We start from the raw sequence: 27,762 nt of genomic DNA, 5'->3' as shown, positions 1-27,762 counted from the left end.
TGTGCATTAATTCATGGATTGTCTAACTTGTGAATCAGTTCAGCAAAAGGTGACAAATAGGTAGCATTTGCCCTAAAACAGGGTAAATATTTTTTCTTTTATACTAATCTACAAAAAGTGGTTCTATATATATATATTCTTAATGAGAAAGTGAGCCACCTAAAATGGCCTTATCAAAAAACTTTACACTGCCTGAAAAATGTAAAAACTATTACAGACCTCTAGAGACTTAAAATCAGACAGTTCTTCATTTCAAACTATTTCGGAAGTAGTCTGTTAGAAACCAACATTCTGTGCCTGTGTGGACACATATTGCTATGTCATTAAGAGACCAGCCAGAATGCCAGTCTCTGTCTAATACTTTCAAGTCTGTTTTTTTTTTTTTTACAGAATAAAAGAAAAGAATAAAAGGGGGGAAAAAGGAAAAAGGAACATCGAAAACTTCAAACAAAACATTTTGCCACAGGTTGTGTGTGTGTGTGTGTGTGTGTGTGTTTAAATACTCCTATCATAAATTTGACTACGAATAAATTTTGATCTTGCATAAATGCAGCAATGCTTTTCACATTGACTTCCCAGAATTCATATAGCTAGATGAGGTCACATGCAAATTTCAAAGGTTCAAACTATAGATCAAAGATCAGTAGGAGAACCAAATTATGATGTGAGGTCAAGAAAGACATCAGAAACAATGACGGGACGATGAAACTGTTTTAAGACGTCACAGGGACATGCTAGGCAAACGATGAACTAACAGGCATGAAGATGTCTAGGGAAAAACAAGGAAGAGGAAAAAGTTATGGAGAGTCTATGCAGCAGAAACAAAAAAATCATTTTAATGGGTGCAGGAGAAAACTAATGCAAATTTTTTTTTTTCATCATTAAGAGTCCCAGCCATTCACACAATTTGCATTAACTGTACACTTGGTCAACAACGGCCACGATGAAAGAGCCCCAAAGAATCCATTAGAAAGGAGTTTTAAAAAATGGATTCTTATTTCATTTGGGTAAGGAAAAAGGGTGGGAAGGAATCAAGACCCCATTTCAACAGAGGTAACATCAAGAGGTGTAGAAGTGGATTGAAGGGAATCAAGAGAAAGAGTGAGAGCAAAAAAAAACAACACCCCAAGACAACTAAATTTTAAAGTAGATAATGGAAAGAACGGACAAGTTAACAAAGACATAATACAAACAAGAGGAGAGAAATTATGAACCATAAAAGATGTAGGGTTCAAAGGTGAAAAAGCACCCATTCTTGGCACGTGTACTCTAGAGACTACTTCAAAATGATCTAGCTAACCAGACAGAGCTGGTCTTTAGGTATCCAATAAGTTAACAATAGGCAATAAATAACTTCCATTATTTCTGAGGCAGTAAAAATTTTTGTATAAAAATAGAAATGCTTTTTACAAATAAAATTTACAGGCCTGTGGCTTTCTTTTGTATCTATTATTATTATTAAATTTTTTATCTTTCAAGAAACATCAAGTATTGTCATTCTTTTTTATTTATTTATTTTTTAAACCCTGTAGCTTTAGAAACGGATCTCTATGTCTTTTTTTTATACTAATGCTCTTTAAAAAAAAAAAAAAAAAAGCAAAAAAACCCTGAAGAACTTAAAAAAAAAACAAAAAAGGAAAACAAAACATAAATAGGTAAAATATATAAAGACAACCAGTGTTTAAACAGGATAATGTAACCACGTGTCAATCTGAAGCCCTAAGAATGGTAAATATTAAAGCTTCTTAAGAAGAAAGAAACAAACTGAAGTTATGGGGGGAAAAATGTTGTGTTCTAAATGAGTCACTTTCTTGGCCAAGGGCCATAGCTTTATTAAGCAAATTCAGAACTGGTGCCGTTCGGATAATTCAGGATTGTTTTCATTATCCTTATCCAAAGTATTAAGGACACCAGGGCTGAGAAAGTCAAGTTGCAATTTTTCTCTTTTTGACAGCTCTAATTATTAAGATTGTAGCATGTGGATGGGTGCTTTCCCTTCAACGCTCATTAAAATAAAATAAAAAAAAATCTGAGTTGCTAATTCAAATCTTGTAGGTCATCCCACTTTTTTTTTTTTGGTTAGATTAGCCAAGTTTCTCTTAAAACAGGTGGGCAAAATGGAAGCAGGATTGTCAAATGGCTGTCTCTTAGAGGTGTTGGGCCAGGTGTTCATTATGTCCTTTCTCAATCCCACCCCAAGCAAGGGTGGGCTTGTTCAAGAGACTTACCCTAAGAAATCTAAATTAAGAGCAGAAAGCTTCTGGGAGAACGGTCAGTAAGGTTTGCTGTCATTTTTTGAGCGCTTCAGCTGTACTTTCAGGCGTTTCATGCCAATTTGAAAGCCGTTCATCGCCTGTATTGCAGCTTGTGCAGAGACAGGATTGTCATAGCTAACAAAACCTAGAATGCACAAAAGTAGGTAAGGGAGAGAGAGAGAGAGAAAAAAATGAATGCGTAAGAACCAGCAAAAAATCGTTAGCACTTGGATTCTTTCACAGTGTTTCCCAGCATGAAGACTGAGAAGCATTTGATTTCCTTTCTTCAATTCTGTCACTCCTGCTTGCTTCCTAATTTTCTTACTGTCACTTCTGTTTGGTTTCTCTTTTGTGGCTTTAATAGGCAACTTTAACAATTGTTCTTCCATTGATTACAAAATCTAAACTGCAAAAGCAGCTGAAGAGTAGGTGTGATACTGGAAGGACATTGTGTTGGTTCCAGTTAAGACCCCAGCAAATCCATAATTCACTCAGAAGAATAATGCAATAAAAGCTGATCTTTAACTTCAGACTGTTTTGAGAAAGAATGAAAAACATTTTTTTTGTTTTCAAAACTGGAATACATAGTCATTTTAATCATGATTACAAGTCCTTCAGACTGCTTCTATATTTACCGGTACCTATTTATTTACTTCAACTGCCAGGTATATAGCTGCATGCTAGCTATATTACAGTATTTTACACTGATACTTCTGGACAACTGTAGCTTTTATTCCTAAGGATAAAAACGGCTTCTCAAAATCAACCAAGAAGTATAGGTAGTCTTCGACTCACAACCATTATTGAGGCTCAAATTATGGTTATCATTTGTACTGGTCATTAAGTGAGTAATCACGTGACCAACCTAATTTTACCTTTTTTTGCAGTGGTCGTTAATCAAACACAGCTGTCATTAATCGAAGGTGGCAGTCACTAAATGAATCCATTGTTTGCAATGGCTATGTTTTGCGGGAAACATACCCATTTATGCAAAAAATGACATAAATAGCAGTCACATGACTGCAGGGCACTGCAAACAGCCATAAATGGGGTCGGGTTCTGAGCGCCCAAAGTGCAACAATGAATCTGGGTTGTAAGTAGCTTTTGGGGCGGTCCATTCTAACTTTGAATAATGAAATCATCCTAGTTTTTTTTATTTAGGACCGGGATAGCTTAATTAGCCTAGAACAGGTCTCCATACTATGTGGTTGAGTATGTGGTGGGAAACCAAGCCATAGTCTCAGCAAATTGTATGAGCCAAGTGATTGCATTAAGCCATAAGATAGTGTATTTGTTGGGGCATCGCATGTCACATGAACATAGCGGTTGAATTTTATTATCCTGGGATTGATTATGTTCCATCAAGTCAATAATGATTCTTGCTGACTACATAAACAGATTTTCTCCATGACATTCTTTTCCTAATCTGGCCCTTTAGGTTGTCCAATGAACCTGGAATTAGGTTAAACATACTGTATGATCCCCTTCTCACTCTCTTTGTCCAGTTAATTCATTCCATTTTGCTGTTTAATATTCAGTTCTTACTTTTATTCTACTCTGTTAATATTCCATCTTGGCTGAATTATAACAACATCATAGGAAATAATGCCCTGCAGATACACTAAGTTTATGTGTATTTCTTAGGCACGCTCATGCAATTTTGGCTGTAAATTTGAATTAAATGGGTAAAATAGAACTAGCATTAAAAGGAATAATTATTTATCAAATACTGTATGTGAATGTAACTATACTGCATTTAGAGAGTCAGTCTGGGGCAGTGGCTAGAAACTGTGAGACCACAAGACTGCAGAAAGCCAGCTGGGTGACCTTTGGCCAGTCACTCTCCCTTAACCCTAGGAAGGAAGCAATAGCAATTTATTTCTGAAAAATCTTGCCAAGAAAACTGCAGGGACTTGTCTAAGCAATTTCTGAAAACCAGGCACGATTGAATGGAAGAAAAAAATGCATTTAAAATGCAACTGCATAGTCTTTCTTAGGGCAGGAAATATTATTTAATATAATCTGCAAATAATGAATTAAACATGGAGAGGCGCTTTTTTTAACACAATAGAGAATAATTAGACACTCATAATAAGGTGCCTTGATTGTAAAATAAACGACATCCCTTCAGATAGGAGGTAATTAGTTTTATGCATTTGACAGTTCTTTTGTACATTTAGGAAAATATATTTTTTTTAGGCCTTTTTCCTGATTCAACCACAAATGCTTGTACTTTTCAAGATTAATAGGAGTTGCTGCAAGGAAAGAAACATTTCACTTCATTATGGAGCTTTCACAGTCTTTCCTTTTTTCACTGAAATGGTTACAGAGGACAAGCAAAGAATACCTCCTTTATCAAGAACATAAATATAAATCTATTTGGTGGAGAATGACTGGGAGTGGATGTTAACCAATGCCTCTAATTCAATTTGGAACTTGGAAAGAGCTCTAAAGCAGTGGTGGCGAACCTATGGCACGGGTGCCAAAGGCGGCACACAGAGTCCTCTCTGTGGGCACGTGCGCCATCGCCCCAGTCCTAGGCCTTCAGCTGGGTTTTATAAAACCTTTTCGCTTTAGGCCTCCGCCACTGTGTGCAAAAAAAAAAAAAGGTTCAATCAATCAGTCAATTTCAATTTCTCGTGGGAAAAAAAAAGATCTTGCAAAGTTGGAATTGATTGATTGAACTTTTTAGTCCCACCCAGTCTGCCGTTACCACCGCAGCCACGCCCACCCAATGGGCCACACCCACCCAATGGGCCATGCCCACCCGGCACCCGACGATGCATAAGTGGGTTTTGGGTGGCAGTTTGGGCACTCGGTCTCTAAAAGGTTCGCCATCAGTGCTCTAGAGGCTCTCAAGTCCAAAATGTTGTAAGTTGTACCTGATGGTACCATTAAGAGTTGGGTATTCCAAGAAATTTGGGGCTTTTAAATATAGATGCCCACCCCATGTGGTAAAACATTGTTTTATTGGGAGATTATTTATATGATGCCTCAAAATGCAGAGTTTTAATATTTTTATGCCATTTTAGTCTTTATTATGATGTTAGATTGTTTATAACTTACAATCGTTTATGGTGGAAGCAGCCCTTAAACTAAGAAATAGACAAAAATTAATTGTTTTTAACCAAGAAACAAACATTTTGGACATAACAGGGCTGTGTCCAAAAGGCCACCCTAGATTAAGCTCAACCTAAAAGAGATTTTAAACTGAAAAGCATTTAGATGAGGAAACCATTGCATAATTAAATCAAACTTAAGGCTCAGGAAAATATGTCCTATTTATATTTTTTAAAATTCTTATTTTAATTTTAATTGACAAGTGGTAAAAACTATGAAATTTAAATTAATCCCAAAAAGGCCAAACTGCTGAATAGGAATATAAAATAGACACAGAAAAACAAGCAGTTCAAGATTTTTCACTGTCATATAAAAACTTACTATCACCAATGATATTACCTACACTGAACTTTCACTACTACAGTTTTACAAACTTGAAGGAAAATGTCTGCCCTAAAGAGAACAAGCAATGTTTAGATAACCAACTGCAGATCACAGTAGAATGATGCTTAATGTAAAAAAAAAAAATGTCTACAATTCTCCAGTGAAAGGCAAGATATATCAATAAATGCTGAACCTAAGATATCAATTTAGGAAAAGAGGAACATAAAAGAGAGATAGCATGTTGGATTTTTGATGTTCCGTACTGAGTGTTACATACCAAAACACTTGCTCAGATTAGTCTGTTTGTCAATGAAGACCTTAGCAGAAATAACATTTCCAAAAGGCATAAACATCTGCAGAATGTCCTGGTCTCCAAATTCTTGTGGGAGATGATAAATGAAAAGATTTGCTCCTTCTGGACCTTTTAAGAAAAGAGAGAACAGGCAGCCAGAATAAGCTTTCATTTTATGCTGAAAACACTAAGTATAACCCAGCTCACTCTTTCACTCTGTGGAGTCTTCCAAATATATTAGGACTGCAAGGGAAACAAAGATGTTTTATATTTTTACCCAAGGTCTCCCCCCCTCCCCCCATCATAAATTGGGTCCACTGGAACTGGGTGGCCAATAAACTTAAATGAATGAACGAATAAAGAAAATTGAAAACAAAAAGGATTGTGAAGCTGTTCACATATTTATTTTTACATTCTCTATAAAATGGTTGAAGTGTGAAAGAAACTGGAATTTATTTAAATTTATTATAGTTGTCCAACTCAAGTAGACTTATAAACCAATTTATGAAACAGACTATCAGGGAGAGAAACCTATCTCAATACAATTTCCAGAGGTCTGTGAAAATGATAAAATAACAAAAATAACAAAGCATCAGAAACTTGTTGATAAGAGAAATGATTTAGAAAACAAGAGTTCCTGGACATTTCATTTGCCAAAATACGCATTTTGAGCTTTGTTCTGCTCTTTTTTTTGCAGTTGTTTGGAGAAAAATAATCCTCTTTGTATATGTTACATATCTGTCACATAATATGGAGAATAAATTTTAGAATACTGTTTTTTTATTTCAGTAGAATACTGAATATTTTTTCCCCGCTTTCACTTTTTTCACTTAACTTTTTACCTTCTTGGTTCTCCGAAATGGGTAAAAATGAAGAGATGCTACATTCCTGGCAAGTCCATATGAATACACTCTAGACTGTAATGTAATGTTTTATAGCAAACATTTATAACTTATAAAGTGGGTTTATATTTATATACAATGTGGGCTATAAAGTAATTACAATTATTACTTAGTTAATTTATTCGCCAAAATTTCAGTTTTTCTGACTGTATTAGAATTCTTGGAAGTTATCTCTCTCTCTCTGGGACTGCAATTGGCATGATGGTCAAAAAGTTATGATGGCAGCTTTGATTGCTATATCTATCTATCTATCTATCTATCTATCTATCTATCTATCTATCTATCTATCTATCTATCTATCTATCTATCTATCTATCATCAAATCTATCATCTATCTAGCCATGCATCCATATTTATATAGCTGCCCATCTCAAGGAATTGAATATATTTTCACATCTTTGTGTTCTATATTTCCAATATATTTGTGTATTGCTGATTTCTTTATTTCTGTTGTCTTAATTCCTGTCTACCTCTCTGGTTCCTCTCTGTGGAGCTAAATTCCTCTTTTGATGGAATTCAGTCTATCTTTGATCATTTCTTTAGTTTCTGTTTTCTACTTTGTTCAAGTCTTGATTTTTTTCCTTCCCCTTTTCCTAGTGGGGCTTCTGGGTTCTTCGCCTTTCCCAGTCTTGGCTCCCACCTGAGGTAAACTTTTCCCTCACACAGTTCTGAGGGAATACAAAAAATGCCTTTCTCTCCCCATTTTCCTCAGCTGCTGCTTCCTTTTCCTTGCTGTTTCTATTCTTTAATTTTTCTTTTTTTCTTTTGGCTTCTGAGTTTTGGCTCTGTTTATTTATCTTCAGCTTCATGAGCTGCCAGGCAGACATTTTGTCTTCCTTCTTCCTCACCTCCTTCACTGCCACCTGCTCAAAGCTGCTGTTTGATTGGCTGCTACTACTGGATTGGCAGCTGGGTCACCCTAGCAACAGGGGAGGGCCAAGAAGAAGCTCAGGTACTTATTACCTGCTCAGGTAGTCTGTCCTCAAGGAAGAGAAAGGAACTGGCAGAACTAGCAGTTTACTTCATACATGCATAAGGGTTTAAAAAAAAAAGGAAGGTCCCAAATAGTTGGCAGTTCTTTAAATGCTCATTTTAATACCTTTAAAAAGCCATAAGTGTTCCGTGAGTGGCAGGTTCTATTATAGAAATATATAAACACAGAAACATAGAAAACTGATGGCAGAAAAAGACCTAGAGGTCCATCGAGCCTGCTCTTTGAGTTTTTTTTTATTTATTTATTTTATTTAGTTTGATTTTATTTTTTCACTTTAAATTTTTGTCAGATGATGGACATGTGTTTATTCAGAGACCTTCAAATAATACATTTGATTTATTATATTACATTACACTACATTATATTATTTTTAATATAGTATATTTTTAAATCTCTACATATAAATTACATAAATAGACAAACAAAGAAAACAAGTAAATTGCTTTCCTTCTGTCTCCTCCATCTCCTTGTTGTTTATTATAGTCAAGGGCTTAGGAAAATGGTTTATTTATTTGTTTATTTTATTTAGTTTGATTTTATTTTTTCACTTTTAATTTTTGTCAGATGATGGACATGTGTTTTTTTCTTTAGAGACCTTCAAATAATAAATTTGATTTATTATTTTATATTATATTAGACTACATTATATTATTTTTAATATAGTATATTATATTTTTAAATCTCTATATATAAATTACATAAATAGACAAACAAAGAAAAGAAGTAAATTGGATTCTGCTTTCCTTCGGTCTTCTCCATCTCCTTGTTGTTTATTATAGTCAAGGGTTTAGGAAAATGGCTTATCCAATTTGGAGCGCTCTTCTTAAAGGACTATTGATAACTCTGATGGCCCATGAATCCTTGACCATCAATGCAAATCACCACACCTATTTTGTATCGTTTCTTTCCTGGCCTAAATGAGCCAGGAATATAGGTAGTCCTTATTTGCTATGGGGCTGTTTTTTGCTGAAACTTGAAGTAAATGCTGGTTTTTAGGGGGGAAAAATTGTAAATTGCAGGCACGGGGTGCTGCAAATGGTTAAAAAATGTGGATCAGTTGCCAAGTTGCCCAAAATGTGATCACATCACATGACAGGAGGAGGGAGGGTGATGTTAGATCTTCAAAACTGGGTTGTAATTAGCTTTTAGGGGGGACTGTTGTAACTTTGAATGGATGCTAAGCAATCAGTCATAAGTCGTGGACTACTTGTAATTAGATTGCAGAAAAACACTTCTCTAAAGCAGCTGAGCTTGAAGGACAGGTAGAAACCTAAGAAATAAATAGATAGGAGAGAAGCCCCTTTTTCCATTGAACATCTGGCAATTGGCATTAATTTATTCTCAGCATTAACTTTCTGGTTTTTTTCTTTTACTCCATCAGCACCTCATAGGAAGCAATCAATCCTTTATTTGCTTCCCCTTCCAGACTCTGGGTTAAATAAGCAAACCCTTCATTGTAACAACGATGGATTTGGTCATTAACCTCCAAACGCTATTTAGCTTATAAAAGCTACATGTTTGTAGTGTACATGCAAATCCAGACAGGGGAGCTCCTTCCCCATCAGAAATGGAAAAAAAAAGAATTCAAGGATGGTTTGAACCATCCTTTTTTTTTCTTTTTTGCAAAAGCAGCAGACAATATCTATTTTTGCATTAGAAAAGCATTGGGTGGTAAGATTCTTTTGAGCCAGTGCCTGAAAGGAATTTTGTGTGCTGGGAAATTAAACATTTATAGGGTTCCTATGTATTCTCTTTGCCAAAAGAGAATGTGCAGGCGCGACTACTTAGGTGCAGCTTAGTTCCGGTTCAGTGTCAAAGTCAGTGACTTTGTAAAGGGGTTTAGGAATCACAAACTTTCCATTTTTCTGCAGTCAGATACTCCTTAACAACCTAAACTAACTAGAGTGTAGCTCCAGTATATCTAGCTGAATCATAGGCCTGCAGGCTCCTCTGAGGAACATGCTTCCATATTAACATCACTTTTTTTTCTAGAGGACAAGTATAAGAAAACTATAATAAGTCAAGCTATTCTCCAAAGCGCCTGAAGGCAGGACAAGGAGCAATGGGTGGAAACTAATCAAGGAGAGAAGCAACCTAGAACTAAGGAGAAACTTCCTGACAGTGAGAACAATTAACCAGTGGAACAACCTGCCTCCAGAAGCGGTGAATGCTCCAACACTGGAAGTTTTTAAGAGACTGGACAGCCATTTGTCTGAAATGGTGTAGGGTTTCCTGCCTGAGCAGGGGGTTGGACTAGATGACCTCCAAGGTCCCTTCCAACTTTATCATTATTATTATAAAGGTTGGGCTAATGGGGAAAAAAATCAACATTGCTCTGCCTTATTCTTTGAAAATAGAAACTTATCGTACATGGTGCTCTCTGAGTCTGGTTGCTTGCTTGCTAATGTTTCATTACCCAACTGGTGTGCATGGATGAGAGCAAGTTTGGTCCAGCGGTTAAGGCACCAGGCTAGAAACCAGGAGACTGTGAGTTCTAGTCCTGCCTTAGGTAAAATAGCCAGCTGGGTGACTTTGGGCAAGTCACTCACTCAGCCCAACTCACCTCACAGAGTTGTTGTTGTGAGGGAAGTACAGTAGAAGGAAGGTGTGTTGGATATGCGCACTGCCTTGAGTTATTAGTAAAAATAATGGACACGGGATATAAGCAAACAAAAAAATAAAAATGTTGCCTATTCGGATAATGGCCTGCAAGCCAACGACCAAGCTTAAAGAGCACCAAGGATCTGAGCTACATATATTCTCTTCTGCTGTACCCTAATATTTTGCAATTATTTTCTTTCATTGCAGCATAAGCACTGAGTGCCGGGAGGGCATCGTGGAATAAGAAAACTCTACTTAACGATGGAGCTTAATAGTAATGATAGTAGCAGTTGTACTAATAAACTAAATGTCTATGGAGATTCTCAGTCATCCAGATTATGGTTGTCCCAAAAGTGCTTTTTTCACGAGGCAACTGGACTTTCTTTTTTCTCTTTGAAGATCTTTCACTTCTCATCCAAGAAGCTTCTTCCACTCTGACTGGATGGTGGGGAATGGAAGGATTTGTACTCCTTGCAGACAGCAGGTCATTTGCATTCTTTTCGAGTGGCGGTTCCCAACCTTTTCTATACCCCGCACCCCTAGGACGCTTCTGATATATTCTCGCACCCGTTACCAAAGTTCGAAATAACGACAATGAATTATGCACACATACTATAATTTTGAAATTTCTAAAATCACATTTTCACACTCCCCGGAATATCGTCTCGTACCCCTGCTTGGGAACCCCTGTTTTAGGGAGTTGTTGAGGCCACTTGGAGGTTTGTCTGTGTCCTCAGAGTCACCTGAGTGGTGCATGGTTTGAAAGAGGGGTCGAAGAGGCCATCTATGTCAAAATGGAACAGCCTTCTCTCAACAGAGAGGGAGGGATACATCATCTATCTTCAGTCTACAACACTTTCAGCTGTTCCAGGATGGCTCCGCGCCCATTTGCACTACTCAGGTGATCCCGATGACACATATAAGCCTCCAAGTGGCCTCAACAACTCCCTAAAACAGGTGTCTTCAAACTTGGCCCTTTTACGACTTGTGGTCTTCAACTCCCAGAATTCCTCAGCCAGCATGCCTGGCTGAGGAATTCTGGGAGTTGAAGTCCACAAGTCGTAAAAGGGCCAAGTTTGAAGACCCCTGCCCTAAACGAATGCAAATGACCAGCAGATTGCCTGCAAGGAACGTAACTCCTTCCATTCCTCACCATCCAGTCAGAGCTGAAGAAGCTTCTTGGATGAGAAGCGAAATGTCTTCAAAGAGGGAAAAGAAAGTCCAGTTGCCTAGTGGAAAAAGCACTTTGGGAGATTGATAAACTAATTTTAGAGGGCCACTAAGTGCCATTTGTTTTTAGTTTTGAATTTAGGATCTCTTCCTTGCTCCCTTTTGCAATTCCCCTGCATGGCCTAACTGGCTTACCTTCTTTCTGGCTGCCTGCAGCACTTTGTTGTTGTAGCAAACTTTGACTGTATAGCGTGGGCAGTGCCGCAGCGGCATACTGCTGTATCCCTGAGTAGGCTTGGGTGAGGGCATCCATTGTGCCAGCTGTACCATTGGTCAAGCCTGTTGCACCGAGTCCTCCGTTCAGGGCAGCCATACCTGAGAGCATTTGAGCAACTTTACAAAAAACCCAACAATAGAGAAAAGAAATTGCACTTATTCATTAGTGCTTTCCAAACATCGTTAGCATTAATATGACACCGACAACAATGGCTGTGCATGCAGATTAAAAAAAATAAAATAATAACCACAGGAGTAAGAATAACAGTAATACAACTTGGGCACTTCACCAGATGATCAAAACAACAGGCAGGACAACATCCAATCTATAAACACATATAAAGATTGGGGTTAGGAATTATTGTTAATATCAACTCAGTTTCCCATGCAGGCTGCACCCGGCAAAAATTGGGGGGGGGGGGTGTGTGTCACCAGAATATCTGTTTTCCCACTATGATTTATGGCATCTTCAAAGCATCACACAAGAGAACTTTAAAGCAATATAAAGCTCATTAAAGTTGTGTCGGTACAATTACAGATGATTCTAGAACAGTGATGGCGAACCTTTTAGAGACCGAGTGCCCAAACTGCAACCCCAAACCCACGTATGCATCGTCGAGTGCCGGGTGGGTGTGGCCCATTGGCTGGGTGTGGCCAATTGGGTGGGCATGGCTGAGTGGTAACGGCAGACTGGGTGGGACTAAAAAGTTCAATCAATCAATTTCGATTTTGCAAGAACTTTTGTTTTCCCGCGAGAAGTTGAAATTGACTGATTGAACCTTTTTTTTTTTTTTGCACATGGCGGCGGAGGCCTAAAGCGAAAAGGTTTTATAAAACCCAGCTGAAGGCCTAGGACTGGGGCAACGACGCGCATGCCCATAGAGAGGGCTCTGAGTGCCGCCTCTGGCATCCGTGCCATAGGTTCGCCACCACTGTTCTAGAAGAATGTTTCTCCACTTGGTCAACTTTGAGATGTGTTGATTTCAACTCCCAGAATTCCTAACCAGCATGTCCATTGCTAAGAATCTTGAGGGCTGAAGTTCACACATCTCAAAGTTATCCAAATGAGGAAACACTGTTCTAGATATATGTCTCCAGATAACCAAACAATCTGCTACTCCCAAGAATGAACCAGACTTTGGTTGCCAATTCAGCTCATATAACTGGAAACTAGTAGGTCAGGAAGACAGCTTCTGGCTAACAACTGGGAAGCCTTTGACGCCAGCTGGATACGTTGAGAACATGCTGTGCGTCATCTCACAAAATGGCTGCACTAATAGCTCACCTTTTCTCAAAGTAAGTGCCATAGGAGGCATGGTCCATCATAAAAGACCCATCCCAGCTGCTGGGACAAAAGAGAAATTCCCACCTAGGGCTCCCTGATTGCCCCATCTGTAGAGGAAGCATTACTCAGCATTTTTCATATTTTCTTCTGGAGCAACAGATGAGCTGAAATTGCCATTCAGCTTGCAAGTCTCCGAGTAACTACAGTTTAGCTCTTGCAGGTGGAAGAGGTCCTGGAATTCTTGAGATAATCAAAACCCTTTGCTGTGGAGGAAGCTGATGCTTTTTATTGATTTGTAATTCTAACCTTCAGTAGATTATTCAGATAATCACCGAAGACTTGGAATGGACCACGGGAGCCATCTGATTAACCTCCTCTTCAGTGAAAGATCCACTACAGTATCTTTGGCAGACAACCCTTCTGCCTCTGTTTGAAGATCTCCAGTGAAGGAGAAGTCATCATATTATGTGGTGGCTTAATTTACTATCTACAGCTTGTGCAATCTGGATATTTTCCTAAAGTAAAACCTGAATGTCTTTCAGCCCCACTGTTTCCGGTCCTGATTTCTAGAGCAGCGCCCCCAACCTTTTGGGCTCCAGGGTTCGGTCCCATGGAGGCCGGATTTTCTGAAGATTGGGGGTGCATGGTTTCGTGTGCTATCTGGATCTTGCACACCCACAGACCAGGGGTCTAGAGCAGTGTGTGTCCACCCTTTAGATATTTGAAGACTGATATTATATTTCTCCTTTGTTGTTGTTATTTGTGAAGTCATGTCTGACCCATCACGACCCCATGGACAACGTTCCTCCAGCCTTCCTGTCCTCTGCCATCTTCTGGAGTCCATTGAAGCTCACGCCTACTGCTTCAATGACTCCATCCAGCCACCTCCTTCTCTGTCGTCCCCTTCTTCTCTTGCCCTCCATCTTTCCCAGCATTAGGCTCTTCTCCAGTGAGTCCTTCCTTCTCATTAGGTGGCCAAAGTACTTGAGTTTCAACTTCAGGATCTGGCCTTCTAAAGAGCAGTCAGGGTCGATCTCCTCTAGGACTGACTGGTTTGATCACCTTGCAGTCCAGGGGACTCGGAGGAGTCTTCTCCAGCACCATAGTTCAAAGGCCTCCATTCTTTGGCGCTCAGCCTTTCTTATGGTCCAACTTTCACAGCCACACATTGCAACTGGGAAAACCATGGCCTTGACTATATGCACTTAGGGTAATAAAATATGACTACTTAGTTTATTTAGGACTCTTAAAAGAGAAGCATCCTTTCAGTGATATTGATGGATTCCAATCACCAGATAAAACTGGGAAACTAAATAGTAAAAAGTAAAAAGCTGAGGTTGTGTGTTATTGCCTTATTCTGCTGTGCCAAAAGAAGCCAGAAATCAATGCGTTTCTTTTTCTTTCTCTCTTTGCCCTATCCTTTTCCCTCTTCCCCCTTTCCTCCCCTATTTTCCCATTATTTTCATTTTTCTTTGTATCTCTGTATTTTATGTTTTGATAAACTAATAAAAATATGAACTAAGCAAAATTGGGAAACTAAACTGGCTAAGTTAGCTCTCTCTCAACCTGGTTCTTTTCAGACATGCTATTGCTACAGTTTGCAAAATTCCAGAGTATATCCCTTTCAGGACATGCAACGTTATGATATTAGGAAACCAAGATGTTGTTGAAGGCTTGCAAATTCTTTTAAGGATGCACAGAAATCTTGAGTCTGAAGGAGTTCTCTGCCAGGGTTGTCCATTAAAATGTCCAACATATGACAATGCTCAGAATTTTTTAAAAGGAAAACAAAAGGAATGACAGCTCCCTTTCGGTGGCTTTAATTTTTGTTACCCCCCAAATTTCCTGTTCTAGCAATTTAAGTTTAAAGCTGAAGCTAGATTGAAAAAGTCAACAGAATCTCCTGCCCCTGCCCATCAGCTCCAAGACTGAATAGTTGTTGCTATTGAATCAAAGCTGCAGAAAAGTGATTTGAGGAACAGACCACAAATAAATAACCCAGGATGACCAGTGTTATTTACTTACAGTCAAATCACATTCCTGTCCCTTTTAATCTTCTTCTATAACCTTTCTCCTAAACCTTTATTTACACTGATGACAGTTTCATAAGAAAAAAACAGAGAGGGACAATTCTGAGAAACTTGATAAGAAATAACAAGGCAATTGCATTGCAGAGAACTTAAGAAAGCAACATCTATTGAAAAAAAAATACTTCTTAATAGTGGGCCAAGCAGACCCCCTCCATCAAAAAAACCCCAAACCCCCCAAATCCTACAGACATATGGGAACATAGTACCTAGGAATTTTGAAGAAAGAGACAAGGATATCCAAAAACATTATTAGTGATAGGAATTTTCTTTCTTTCTTTCTTATTTTCTTTCTTTCTTTCTTTTTCTTCCTTCCTTCCTTATTTTCTTTCTTTCTTTTTCTTTCTTTCTTCCTTCCTTCTTTATTTTCTTTCTTTCTTTTTCTTCCTTCCTTCCTTCCTTCTTTATTTTCTTTCTTTCTTTTTCTTTCTTCCTTCCTTCCTCTTCTTTCTTTCTTTCTTTCTTTCTTTCTTTCTTTCTTTCTTTCTTTCCTTCCTTCCCTCCCTCATTTTCTTTCTTTCTTTCTTTCTTTCTTTCTTTTCTTTCTTTCTTTTTCTTCCTTCCTTCCTCTTCCTTCCTTCCTTCCTTGTTTTCTTTCTTTCTTTTTCTTTTTTTCTTCCTTCCTTCTTTTCTTATTTTCTTTCTTTCTTTTTCTTTCTTCCTTCCTTCTTTATTTTCTTTCTTTCTTTCTTTCTTTCTTTCTTTCTTTCTTTCTTTCTTTTCCTTCCTTCCTTCCTTCCCACCATTCCATCTATCTTTCACATTTTGGAACTGCTCAACTCTCTTACACAGGGAAGGTAACAGGTTTTGAGTAACAGGTTGCAAAAAAGAGGATAGAGCCACATTTTTCTGGCTCATACCTTGGATTTTACCGGTTGCAACGGCAGAGAATAAGTCAAAGAGTAAGCATTTTACAGCCTTGGCCACATTGCCTCTTTAGTTTAGACCAGAAATAGCCAATTTCTTCACCAGCACAGGCTGGGTAAGAGATAAAGGGAAGAAGAGCTCTTGATATGGTGGGAAATATACTCTTTCCATTTTTACTTTGTTTTGTTTTCGTGAGCCCAAAAGCTCTTTTTGAAATCCCCGAAAAATCAGAGTGACAGATGCCTCGTGGAGTGCATCTGGGGAGCAGAGTCATATGGAGAAACAAATCACATTTTCATTGATTGTATCAACCGGATTTCAAAGGTCCAGGTAAACACCAACATCAGCAGACTACACGAGAAAACTCTTTTGGTTTAAAGGCAAACAGCTTGAGAAAGCTTTTCTTTTTCTTTTGCAGCTGTGAAAAAAAAAAACCCTGGAACGGCAGTGGGAATTTCATGCTTTTTGAACCTGCCCCTCTCTCCCCCTTCCCTGTCTTCCCTGCCTTTTAGTTAAACATGGTTGATGAATGTAGACATATCTAGATAGAGCAGTGGTGGCGAACCTTTTAGAGACCGAGTGCCCACATTGCAACCAAAAACCCACTTATTTATCGCCGGGTGCCAGGTGGGTGTGGCCCACCGGGTGGGCGTGGCCGTGAGGGTCATGGCAGACTTGGTGGGTGTAGCCAAGGTGGGCGTGATCACCTTGAGGTTGCTCGCGGGGAGGGACCCCTGTGGGGGCCAGGCAGGGTTGGGGGAGATCCAGGGGGTCTCTGGCAGGTGGGGCGGTGGGCAGGAGGCTCATCCTGCAGGGTGAGGTGAGGCAAGGCGAGGCAGGACAGGGGTGCCATTGTCGCAAGGCGAGGCAGGGGCGGCTGCTGCCTGACACCATCGGCCCCCGCACATAGAGGCCAGCGAGCACATGGGGGGTGACAGTGTCCATCAGCAGCCACAGCCTGCCGGCCCCTTGACCGGCACTCTCTGGGGCTCTGCACCCCACCGCCAGCAGTTCAGAGAAGCCGCCTCTGAGCTGGACGGCCGGCCGACAGCTGAGGAGGCGATGCAGTGGGTCATGTCCGGGAAAAGGAGAGCATGCGAGGCCAGGAGGGATGGGACGGGGGGGGGAGGGAAACCAGCTGTGCTGGGATGCATCTGGCCATATGGGACCTCGGTGAGTTAGCGGGTTGCCATCTCTGGGGCATGGAGAGGGCTCTGAGTGCCGCCTCTGGCACGCGTGCCGTAGGTTCGCCACCACTGAGACAGAGGTTTGAAAGCATACTTTAAAAAGTTTTCTTCATATTTCATCAACATGTTGGCATTTACTGAGCCTCAGAGGCTGCCTTCAGGATAATTCACCTGATGTTTAGGCTTTAGGTGTTCACAAGGGAAGAGCCAGGAAAAGGTCTCGGATACAGGTTCCCTGTAAAAATTGGGTTTGGGTCACTATCTACCTTGTACGCTCAAATTTCTTTTTTTTTTGTCGCTCCATGCAATTGATTTACCTTTTTTGTGCTTGAATGTAAAATGATAGAAACACAGAACTTTGCATTTTGCCAGTGATGTAAAATAATAGAAATACAGAATTTTGTACGCCACTGTTTGTAACTCTGTATGTAATGTAACTGTATAATGTAAATGTATAATGTATGTAATGTAACTGTATAATGTAACTGTATAATGTAAATGTAAATAGAAATACAGAACTTTGCTTTTGCAGTTTCAGTATTTCTCCTTTTGTTTTACATTCAACCACGACAAGGGTGAATTGATGACATGAAGCAATCATTTAGATTAAGTGGATCAACTGATATATTACAGTAATTGACAAGCACAAACCGTGTTCATTCCCCTGGCACAACAGTGAATATAGAAGACTTTAAAAATGTCCTGAATTTTTTTGGCTAAAATCGAATGTAGTACCAAGTATATCACGGATGCTTGACTCAACTTGTATAGTTTAGCTTTCATCATTGTATTATTGGAGCCTAACCATTTTTAACTATGATTATGTTCCTTCTATTTTATGTTTTGTAATGGTGGAGGTTATCTTGTGCATTACTTGCTGTGATTCATTGCTTTGATTTTGGGAGAGCTGTTTAGTTTTGCTGACTTGATTAATTTCTGCTTTCAATTCTTTCTGCTTGAAACTCAGTATATCTTTGGCTGGTTCAGAAAGTACACTGATATCTTGGAAGTAGTAAGCTGTCAGAAATATGAGAGAAATATTTGGGGATGAGGTAGAGATCCTTATTTTGTACTCTTTGGAAGTTTTGAATTTCAATGTTCGAAATTTTCAACCAATATACAAATGGCCATTTTGCAGGTGCCGGTTTAGCAAAAGCTGATCTGAAGACACAATACATGCTTGTACACATGCACCCACACATAATCACACAACACAGAGCTATAGAAACAATCATTACTGCGTATGCCAAGCTAGATTATTAAATCATGGCATATATTATAATAATCTGACTTACTCTAATAAAAAATGTGGCAGAATGTATATATCTTTCAAAGATCTGACATTCTTCTCCTACCTGTCTCTATAGCCAAGAACTAAAGTGATTTATTTGAAAATAGCTTCCGTGTGGTTTGTAGAAATCTATAAATGAAACTACTGGCAGTAGGCATATTTCATACCTCCTGTATCTAGTGAGTATTCTTACTGATGCTGTGCTATTACTCTTAGCAGTAACTTCTATGGGCAATAGCAACACATCTCCTTAGTTGACACTTCAACTGAAACCTGTATTTCTTGAACAATTAAAACAAAAGCAGAATCTATTGAACTGATCCCTTCTAGCTATCTGAATGCAGGCTTAATGTGTGTGCCCTGGAAGAGAGGATAAAATAATATCAAGCAATATAAACAGCATAATTCTTTAACAAGACAAAATCTATTTAGATTTTGGGCCTGAAGCTGTCTGGAATAGAATTTCTCAATTTTATCACCCATTTTGCACATGTGTTATTTCCCTAGTAGCATTCACTCTACTAAAACGATTAGTGTCCCTAAGGTGATTACAGGGAAATTGCTGGAGTGTCCACCACAGCAGTAAATACTCACTGTTTACGGTACCTGCTAGTGCATTAATATTATTCAATCCAACCGTTGCTCCAGCTAGTCCTTGTAGAGTCCCCAGAGAAGTCAAAGAATTCATTGCCCCAGCTGTGGAATTTGCTGTTGATGCAGCCACTAGAATAAAAGAAGGAAAGAGAAAAGAAAATTATTCACTTCTAGAATACCTGGGGAATTCTGGGAGTTGAAGTCCACAAGTCTTTTTTTTTTTTAAACAAGTTTTATTAATTTTCCATTTTTACAAAACTTCGGGTATTTAAGGAAGCAACATGGTGGTTGGGTAACACATAGTCCAATAACACACTTATCCATACATATATCAGTTTTCATCATCAAAAATTTCTTCTGTTTCCCTTAGTTATTATACCAAATTCAAATGAATAAATTGCTAGTTATAACTCAATCATTGAAAACATTTATAAAGAACTTTTAAATTATATGTCTCCAGATCCTGTTTTTGACTTTTGTCTGGTTTCAATTACAATATTCCAGTTCGCTTAGTGTCCAATAATGTTTAAGTTTCGGATAAGCCACGGTTTCCCTTAGTTCATGCAAAATAATATCATGTCTAATATACACTTATTATTTATTCCAGTAAATTCTTAGTTTATTTCACAATGATATTCTAATTCTCATTCTAATATCATCGCTTACCCATAAAATAACCTTTATCCTCTAAATCCATCTTCCATTTATAATTCGAAACAATTAGTCTTAAAGTCTTAAAGTTGCCAAGTTGGACACCACGGCCATACACATTATGGAAAGCTATTGAGTAATATGTCAACGCTGCAAATACTGTATATTCTTGCTTTGACAATATGCAGAACTGTCTGGTATTTTTATAGTTAAACCAGGCAACAGGGAAAAAGGGAGGAGAATAAGGATAGCCCGGGAAAAAGAAACCGGAAGTAAATCACATCTTCCAAGTTGATTGGGAGATGTGAACCATGACCCCAAAATAAGGGGGGGGAAATGCTTAGAATATATATGCGTAACGGAAAAGAAGCCAGACCTAAGCATTTCCACCGTGCTGTACTGACGTCTCTGTAACCTTAATAAATGCTTTTAGGAAAAAATATGCCTGAAAGTCCTTTTAAGTGTTTCGTTAATCAGACACATGACATAATAGTTCTTTGGCTGCAAATTTATGACATGTCACAATAATTAGATTACAAAGAACTTACGGTGTGTCCCTCTCATTGTTTTATCCATACGGTTTTAAGTCCTTTGCTTAAAAGTACACATTGGGCTCAAAATTTTAATAAGAGATAGAAAACCAACGGCCCACATTATGGTTTGACTCATATGCTGAACTCAGATTTAGTGCAGTTTGTTTGCTTACAGCTTAGCCTGATTGGTAGCCTTTCTTGTTTATTCAACAAACTGGTGGTTGAAAATTCTGGTTTGGAATTATTTTGATCTCTCCGTTGCAGCTGCATGCATATATAAAAATGGTATGTTATGAATAAAGCATAAACCATTGTAGAATAGATGTTTCAGAGGAAATTGTTTTGATATGGAAATGGCAAATGCTAGATTCATCAGTTCTCAGATGATCTGGCTTATGAAAAACTATTTGATACCGAAGGAAAATTTACAAATTGCCTTCCAGAGTTTCCCCCCTACAGCAAATGAAATGGATGCTATAACTTGGTGTTTGTGAATTGAATAAACTCACAGAAGACCATAAAAAAAACCCAAAACTGGTAACTGTCCCTAGTTTGTAACAAATTAGATGAACTGACACTGTTACACTGTTAGGAAGCTTTTCTTGACGTTCCATTGCTGTTTAGTCTAATTGTTAGAAAAAGATGAAATATCTAGCATTCACGTATCCATGGGCTTTGTTTTCAGGAATTATACCTTGACAGCACTTTGTCTTGGTAAAAGCAAATTGATCGTTTTTTTTTTCTTCTGTGCTGGGAATATTATCTCTGTGTTATCAGTCTGAACATCAATAGCCAAGAAGAATAGCATTCAGAAAGCTAGTTAGTATTGAAGTGATGAGTGAATAATGCCTATATGATTTGTGAACATTAAAGAATACAGCTGCAAGCTAAAAACTAGATAGACCCCCCCTCCCTCCCCCCCCCAGTCTTAGTCTTTGGTACACAGAGATTCAGAATTAGATCTGTAAGTCCATGAACAGACTTCAAAGCTCTTCAAATCCTTGCTGGCCCACCAGTGATTAAAGATAACAAGATCCTGCTTTTGAATGGTAATTTACTGCCCTTGCAGCTCACTACAGATTTACGGAAGAAAAAGGGAACTCTGGAGAGATGTAAATAAGATTAAGCCCCTTCCCAGAAGCCACCACCTCCACTCCCGGTCCTGAAAAATAAGTATCCACTAGACTGGGAGTCGTATCATTTTCCAGGCTGGTGTGTGTCAGCTTGGAAGGAATAACGACAAGAAAAGACGCTTTTCTTGGTGACTGCTAAACATCTGTGATAGGTTCCTTATCATTCAAATAAAGATAGAGAAGGAAAAAGAGGCATAAAAAAGCTATCTAATCATTTCAGCCATATCGAATGGGATGGCTAACAGAATGAGGATCATCTACCATAACATAATAACAGAGTTGGAAGGGACCTTGGAGGTCATCTAGTCCAGGGCTTTTCAACCAGTGATACGGGTACCACCTGTGGTACATTGGCACCTGGCAGGTGGTACGCGACCATCCTAGAAAAGTGGTAGCGGGGGAGGGGAATGAGCTGAACCGGTGGCAGCACCGCACAAGCCTGAGCGAGAGACGGCTGGAGCTGCAGGGCTGTCAGGGCTCAGCGGAAGCGCCAGGATCAGTGCCGCTTTCCAGCTGATCGGCGCTTCTTCGGGGCTGTCAGGGCTCAGTGGAAGCGCCAGGATCAGCGTCAGGCTCCAGCTGGAGCTCGGCGCTGATCCTGGTGCTTCTGTGACCTTGGCGCTGATCCTGGTGCTTCTGCTGAGCCCAGAAGAAGCACCAATCAGCTGGAAAGCAGCACTGATCCTGGCACTTCTGCTGAGCCCAGAAGAAGCGCCGATCAGCTGGAATGTTGCAGCATCTCCAGGGTCTTGTGATTTACATTCAGATGCTTGGCAACTGATTCATATTTATGACGGTCACAGTGGCCCACGGTCATGTGAAGTGACCAAAACCTGCTGCAACCACCCAGCAGATGGGGGGGGGAGAAGAATAACACCCCTCCACCCCACCCCTGCTGCCAATCCTCAACAGAAATGCTCACAACAATGAAAACCTCGGACAGGAGGAAGAGCGCGGCCGGGCGGGAAGGCAGGTGTCTTGCTCGGCTGTGGCTTGGGGGGCACTTTTTTCAGTGCCATTGTAACTTTGAACAGTCACTAAGCGAACTGTTGTAAGTCGAGGACTACTTGTACTTTATCACTTTTTTCCTTTTTTGGGGGGGTCATCAAGTTTTTGACACCTTGCTAGGCGACTGGTGGTACTCGGATGTTGCCATATCCTAAAAGTGGTACAATGGGTGAAAAGGTTGAAAAGCCGTGCTCTATACCATTTCAGACAAATGGTTGTCCAATCTCTTCTTAAAAACCACCAGTGTTGGAGCAGCCACAACTTCTGGAGGCAGGTTGTTCCACTGATGAATTGCTCTAACTGTCAGGAAGTTTCTCCTTAGTTCTAGGTTGCTTCTCTCCTTGATTAGTTTCCATCCGTTGCTTCTTGTCCTGCCTTCAGGCGCTTTAGAATAGTTTGACCCTGTCTTCTTTGTGGCAGTCTCTTAGATATTGGAACGCTGCTATAATTTTGATTGGTTGGCTTTTCACCCTCTGATAAAAATTAATTCCACCTGTCAATTTGCACATTAAGTGAGGAGGCGGTTTTCTTCACCTACATTTAGCTGGGCCATTTTACATAATGTACAGCAAGTGTTACTCACCTGATCAGGCAGACTCCATCCAATTCTAGGCTAACATACTGTAAATAACTAATGGTTCTGTTCCATGACTGAGACTTTTTAAACACTAAGCTAATTACTATTTGATGGATTAGATCTCCAGGTCCACCTAAATGCATGGAGTTCTATTCCTGGAAACCCATCAATTGAATGAACCATGAGGCCTTACTGGTGGCTGCAAGGAGCCACTTAATATTAAAACTCCTTCAGGTGAGCAGTTTTATTAAGCATTAAATTAATTCTGACTGCTCCGGACTCACAGCCTGCTCCTGGTCACTGCCTTTTGTAAATGAATGAGGGGTACACGGTAGCATGCCCACCCTCTTGTGCTGCCAAGTTGAAAGCAGGACTTGATAACTCCACGATTAAAAACGATTGAACCAAACTGGTCATATGTGAAACTGTGAAGTGAATTTGATGTGTAATGGGTGCTAACAACCACCTTTCAGGGCTACATGTCCATACAAGAGCAAAAAATAAAAAAGGAAAGAAAATCATATTGATGTGAAATTGGCATGAGATGGACTTTTGATATGGTTCATCTGAAGAGTCTCTAGATCACTTAAGCAAGCCCTTTCTTTCATCCTTCGATATGTAGTATTAAGAAATCCAGAAAGGATATTATATATTTTTTTCCGTTACTTGGTAAAAAAGTAGGATTGAAACATAATAATAATAATAATAATAATAATAATAATAATAATAATAATAATAATAATAATAATAATAATAATAGTAGTAGTAGTAGTAGTAGTAGTAGTAGTAGTAGTAGTAGTAGTAAAATTGGAAGGGACCTTGGAGGTCATCTAGTCCAACCCCCTGCTTAGGCAGGAAACCCTATATCATTTCAGACAAATGGCTGTCCAGTCTCTTCTTGAAAACTTCCAGTGTTGGAGCATTCACTGCTTCTGGAGGCAGGTTGTTCCACTGGTTAATTGTTCTCACTGTCAGGAAGTTTCTCCTTAGTTCTAGATTGATTCTCTCCTTGCTTAGTTTCCGCCCGTTGCTTCTTGTCCTGCCTTCAGGCGCCTTGGAAAATAGCTTGACTCCCTCTTCTTTGGGGCAGCCCCTGAGATATTGGAACACTGCTATCATGTCCCCCCTTGTCCTTCTCTTCATTAAACAAGACATCATATTCTTACACTAGAGATGATAGTTTTCTTGTCTATCTCATCCACGTTCCCCCAGCTTCTTGCTCTCTAAACCTAGATATTTAATTTCCCTGGACAATTTTATACTAACAGAAGAGAGCAGACATAGCTCATGGATGAACTGTGGAGTCCTTGGTGCTCTCTGAGTTTAGTTGTTTGCTTGCAGACATTTGCATGAAGCACTGAAGATGTTACCAAGTCTGGTAGTGAAACGTCTGCAAGCAAACAACCAAGCCTCTAGAAAGCGTCAAGGACCCTACAATATCACTACTATTTCACAGATGGACAAATTGTTGGATGTTTGGCACTGATACGCATTATAATAGGATGAAAATAAATATGGGAAACTCTGTTGTGTACAATAACATCATACTCATTGTAAGGCTGCCCATTTTGCTGGTTATTTTTATTTTCATCGTTAATTCAACAGAAAGACATAGGGCCCAGGAATGGATCAAAGATAGCACCCATGCAAGATTAATTCCAGATTAAAAACCGTATCTTCCATGCCAATAATGTCAGCAGGCATGGGGTAAAACTGGGCACTGGATGAGCTGGTGGCATAATGGCTAAAGATGTGTCCATTTGGATCCATACTGACTTTTATTGTTAGCAACAAATGCTGCATAAGGCACAAGTAAAGCTGTTAACCTATGTTGCTAAAAACTGTGTCAGAGGAAGAATGCAGCTGTTTAAAAAAAAGCTTCAATATGAACAGAAAAGGGGGAAATGAGAGAAAAGGAAAAAAAGGAAAAAAAATATACACAGAAAGTCACTCAGACATTTTTTTTAAAGTGCATCTTTCCTCTTTCCCTCATACTAATAGACAGCTAGTTTTTCAATAAACGCATTATCGATCCAAGATTTTAATCCTGATGACATGTTCTCTTACAGTATCAAAGAGTAATCTTTTTTGTTGCACTGTGTTCAGTAAAACCCTAGTCTTTCATATCATAAATTCCAAATCTCTGGTATATAACTCAAAAGTACGTTCACAGCTTTCAACGGCATTGGTTTTTTGTAATACTACATGAATAAATTTATGGAAACTAACTCAAAATGGAGTTAACAGTGGGTCACATCCATATGATACTTGTAAATGTCCCCTTATTCATTTCACACATCCAATATAATGAGGTGGACAACCAATCTTAAAAATAGATTTCTCTGAATTGTCTAGTAAAAGCTGGTAAGCAATGATAGAAAAGTATGGAAAGGTATATTGAATGTCAATGCAAACTTGATTAAGCGATATTTGCTGTTTTTATGCCTTTCGATTCTTTGGCTCATTATTTCTTACTCCCTTTTAGCACTTGGCATGATATAGAATGCTTTATTGGCCAAGTGTGATTGGACACACAAGGAATTTGTCCCTCAGTGTACATACAAGCAACAAGTGATAAATCATGATCATAATCATAAATACAACATCATAAATCATAAGATACACCACTCGGTGATCGTCACAGGGTATTAAATCGCAATCAACATAAATCATAAGATGTAGTCATAAGAAGTTAAGGAAATAGGTTAGGGTTCTTCAAACTTGGCCCTTTTGTGACTTGTGGACTTGACGCTGGCTGAGGAATTCTGGGAGTTGAAGTCCACAAGTCATAAAAGGGCCAAGTTTGAAGAACCCTGAAATAGGTAATAGGAAAGATGAGTAGGATAATAGTAATACAACCCTACGAGATGGTTGGATATCCCAGTACATAAAACAGTGTTGTGGGAATCAGTTGTTTAGCAGAGTGATAGTATGGGGGGGGGGGAAACTGTTTTTGTATTATGATGTTTTTAATGTTTTTATGTTGTAAGCCACCTAGAGTCATTGCATACAAGATGGGAGGCAAACAAACAAAGAAACAAGTACATATTATTATTTCCTCTAAGAGGAAACAGTATCACGAATATTTATTTGTACAAATATATGTGGCCACTGTCTTAATCAAATTACTGGGTAACTAGGTGCCTAATGACCACAAAAAGGAAAGCTGCACATTAAAATAATAATGAAAACAAGAAAAGACAACACAAACTGGCCTCCACTAACATCCTGATGCTTAAAGCCAGAGGGAAGAGTCAAGATTTTAAAGCTTTTCCAAAGGCCAACAGAGTTCGGCCTTATAGCCACTCGATCTTTCGAGGGCAATTCAGAGCCCGCTGCTTTCCATCTGGATTCTCACACCTTCCAAGCACAGGGAAAGATCCCCAACTGCATCAGTTGAGTGGCCAAGGAGACAGATTGAGAATTGAATATATAATTGAGCCGACTAAGGATGTCATCCAATGGCTTCATATGAATGTTAAAGAGGAATCCATGATGCAGTGTCAGTTAGGGTCTAGAACTAGATCTCTGCCCCTCACAATACCCCCTGGAACTGACCTTGGAGTAGAAGAATCCCTGAAGAACAGTGGCCCCAACAATGAACCTCCTAAACTGGTCCAGTAAGATACCATGTTAATTGTTCATGTTAATCACGTGAAGTATTAATACCACTTTACAATGCCTTGGTAAGGCCACACTTGGAATACTGTATCCAGTTTTGGTCACCACGATGTAAAAAAGATGCTGAGACTCTAGAAAGAGTACAGAGAAGAGCAACAAAGATGATTAGGGGACTGGAGGCTAAAACATATAAGGAACGGTTGCTGGAATTGGGTATGTCTAGTTTAACGAAGAGAAGGACGAGGGGGGACATGATAGCAGTCTTCCAATATCTCAGGGGCTGCCCCAAAGAAGAGGGAGTCAGGCTATTCTCCAAAGCACCTGAAGGCAGGACAAGAAGCAGTGGATGGAAACTAACCAAAGAGAGAAGCAACCTAGAACTAAGGAGAAACTTCCTGACAGTTAGAACAATTAACCAGTGGAACAACCTGCCTCCAGAAGCAGTGAATGCTCCAACACTGGAAGTTTTTAAGAAGAGACTGGACAGCCATTTGTCCGAAATGGTATAGGGTTTCCTGCCTGAGCAGGGGATTGGACTAGATGACCTCCAAGGTCCCTTCAAACTACTACTACTACTACTACTACTACTACTACTACTACTACTACTACTACTACTTCTTCTTCTTCTTCTTCTTCTTCTTCTTCTTCTTCTTCTTCTTCTTCTTCTTCTTCTTCTTCTTCTTCTTCTTCTTCTTCTTGTTGTTGTTGTTGTTGTTGTTGTTGTTGTTGTATCAAAAGCTGCTGAGATATCAAGGAGGTCCAGGATAGAGCACTCTCCCCCAAACACTGGCCTGACAGAGATCACCCACCAGTGTTACCAACACAGCTTGGTATTGTACTCAGATTTTAAAAAAGGACCCAGATAAATCACTTCCTCCAGGGCCTTTGGAGTTGTAAGCCTACTCTCTTCTCAATAACCTTCCTTGAAAAAGGAAAGAGTGGAGTCCGGACGAAATTATTCAGAACCTTTAAATCCAGCGATAGCCTCTTGAGG

At 39.3% G+C, this 27,762-nt stretch overlaps 1 protein-coding gene across 1 annotated transcript; it reads right to left on the bottom strand.

Moving 5' to 3' along the window:
* Positions 1-474: 474 nt before the first annotated feature.
* LOC107297043 (CUGBP Elav-like family member 2) lies at positions 475-19,942 on the bottom strand. Its single transcript, XM_015826401.1, has 6 exons — positions 19,912-19,942; positions 19,246-19,374; positions 11,854-12,033; positions 5,977-6,120; positions 2,229-2,400; positions 475-769 (listed from the first exon to the last, which is right to left on the bottom strand). The coding sequence occupies exons 1-5, from the start codon at positions 19,940-19,942 to the stop codon at positions 2,273-2,275; spliced, it is 612 nt and encodes a 203-aa protein (XP_015681887.1). The 3' UTR covers positions 475-769; positions 2,229-2,272.
* Between the last annotated feature and the right edge of the window lie 7,820 nt (positions 19,943-27,762).

Source organism: Protobothrops mucrosquamatus, unplaced genomic scaffold, assembly GCF_001527695.2.
Source record: "Protobothrops mucrosquamatus isolate PMUCROS unplaced genomic scaffold, P.Mucros_1.0 scaffold3100, whole genome shotgun sequence".
Classification (NCBI taxonomy): domain Eukaryota; kingdom Metazoa; phylum Chordata; class Lepidosauria; order Squamata; family Viperidae; genus Protobothrops; species Protobothrops mucrosquamatus.
This window is presented reverse-complemented; position numbering and strand designations above follow the sequence as displayed.

Bases quoted from the DNA above. Each gene is read 5' to 3' on its own strand.
- LOC107297043 (XM_015826401.1), bottom strand. From the start codon at position 19,942: ATGGATTTAGAGGATAAAGGTTATTTTATGG. The intron at 19,375-19,911 runs GTAAGCGATGAT...CTTTTATTCTAG, and splicing joins GGATAAAGGTTATTTTATGG to TGGCTGCATCAACAGCAAAT. The intron at 6,121-11,853 runs GTAAGCCAGTTA...TTTTCTTAAAAG, and splicing joins TGCAGGCAGCCAGAAAGAAG to GTCCAGAAGGAGCAAATCTT.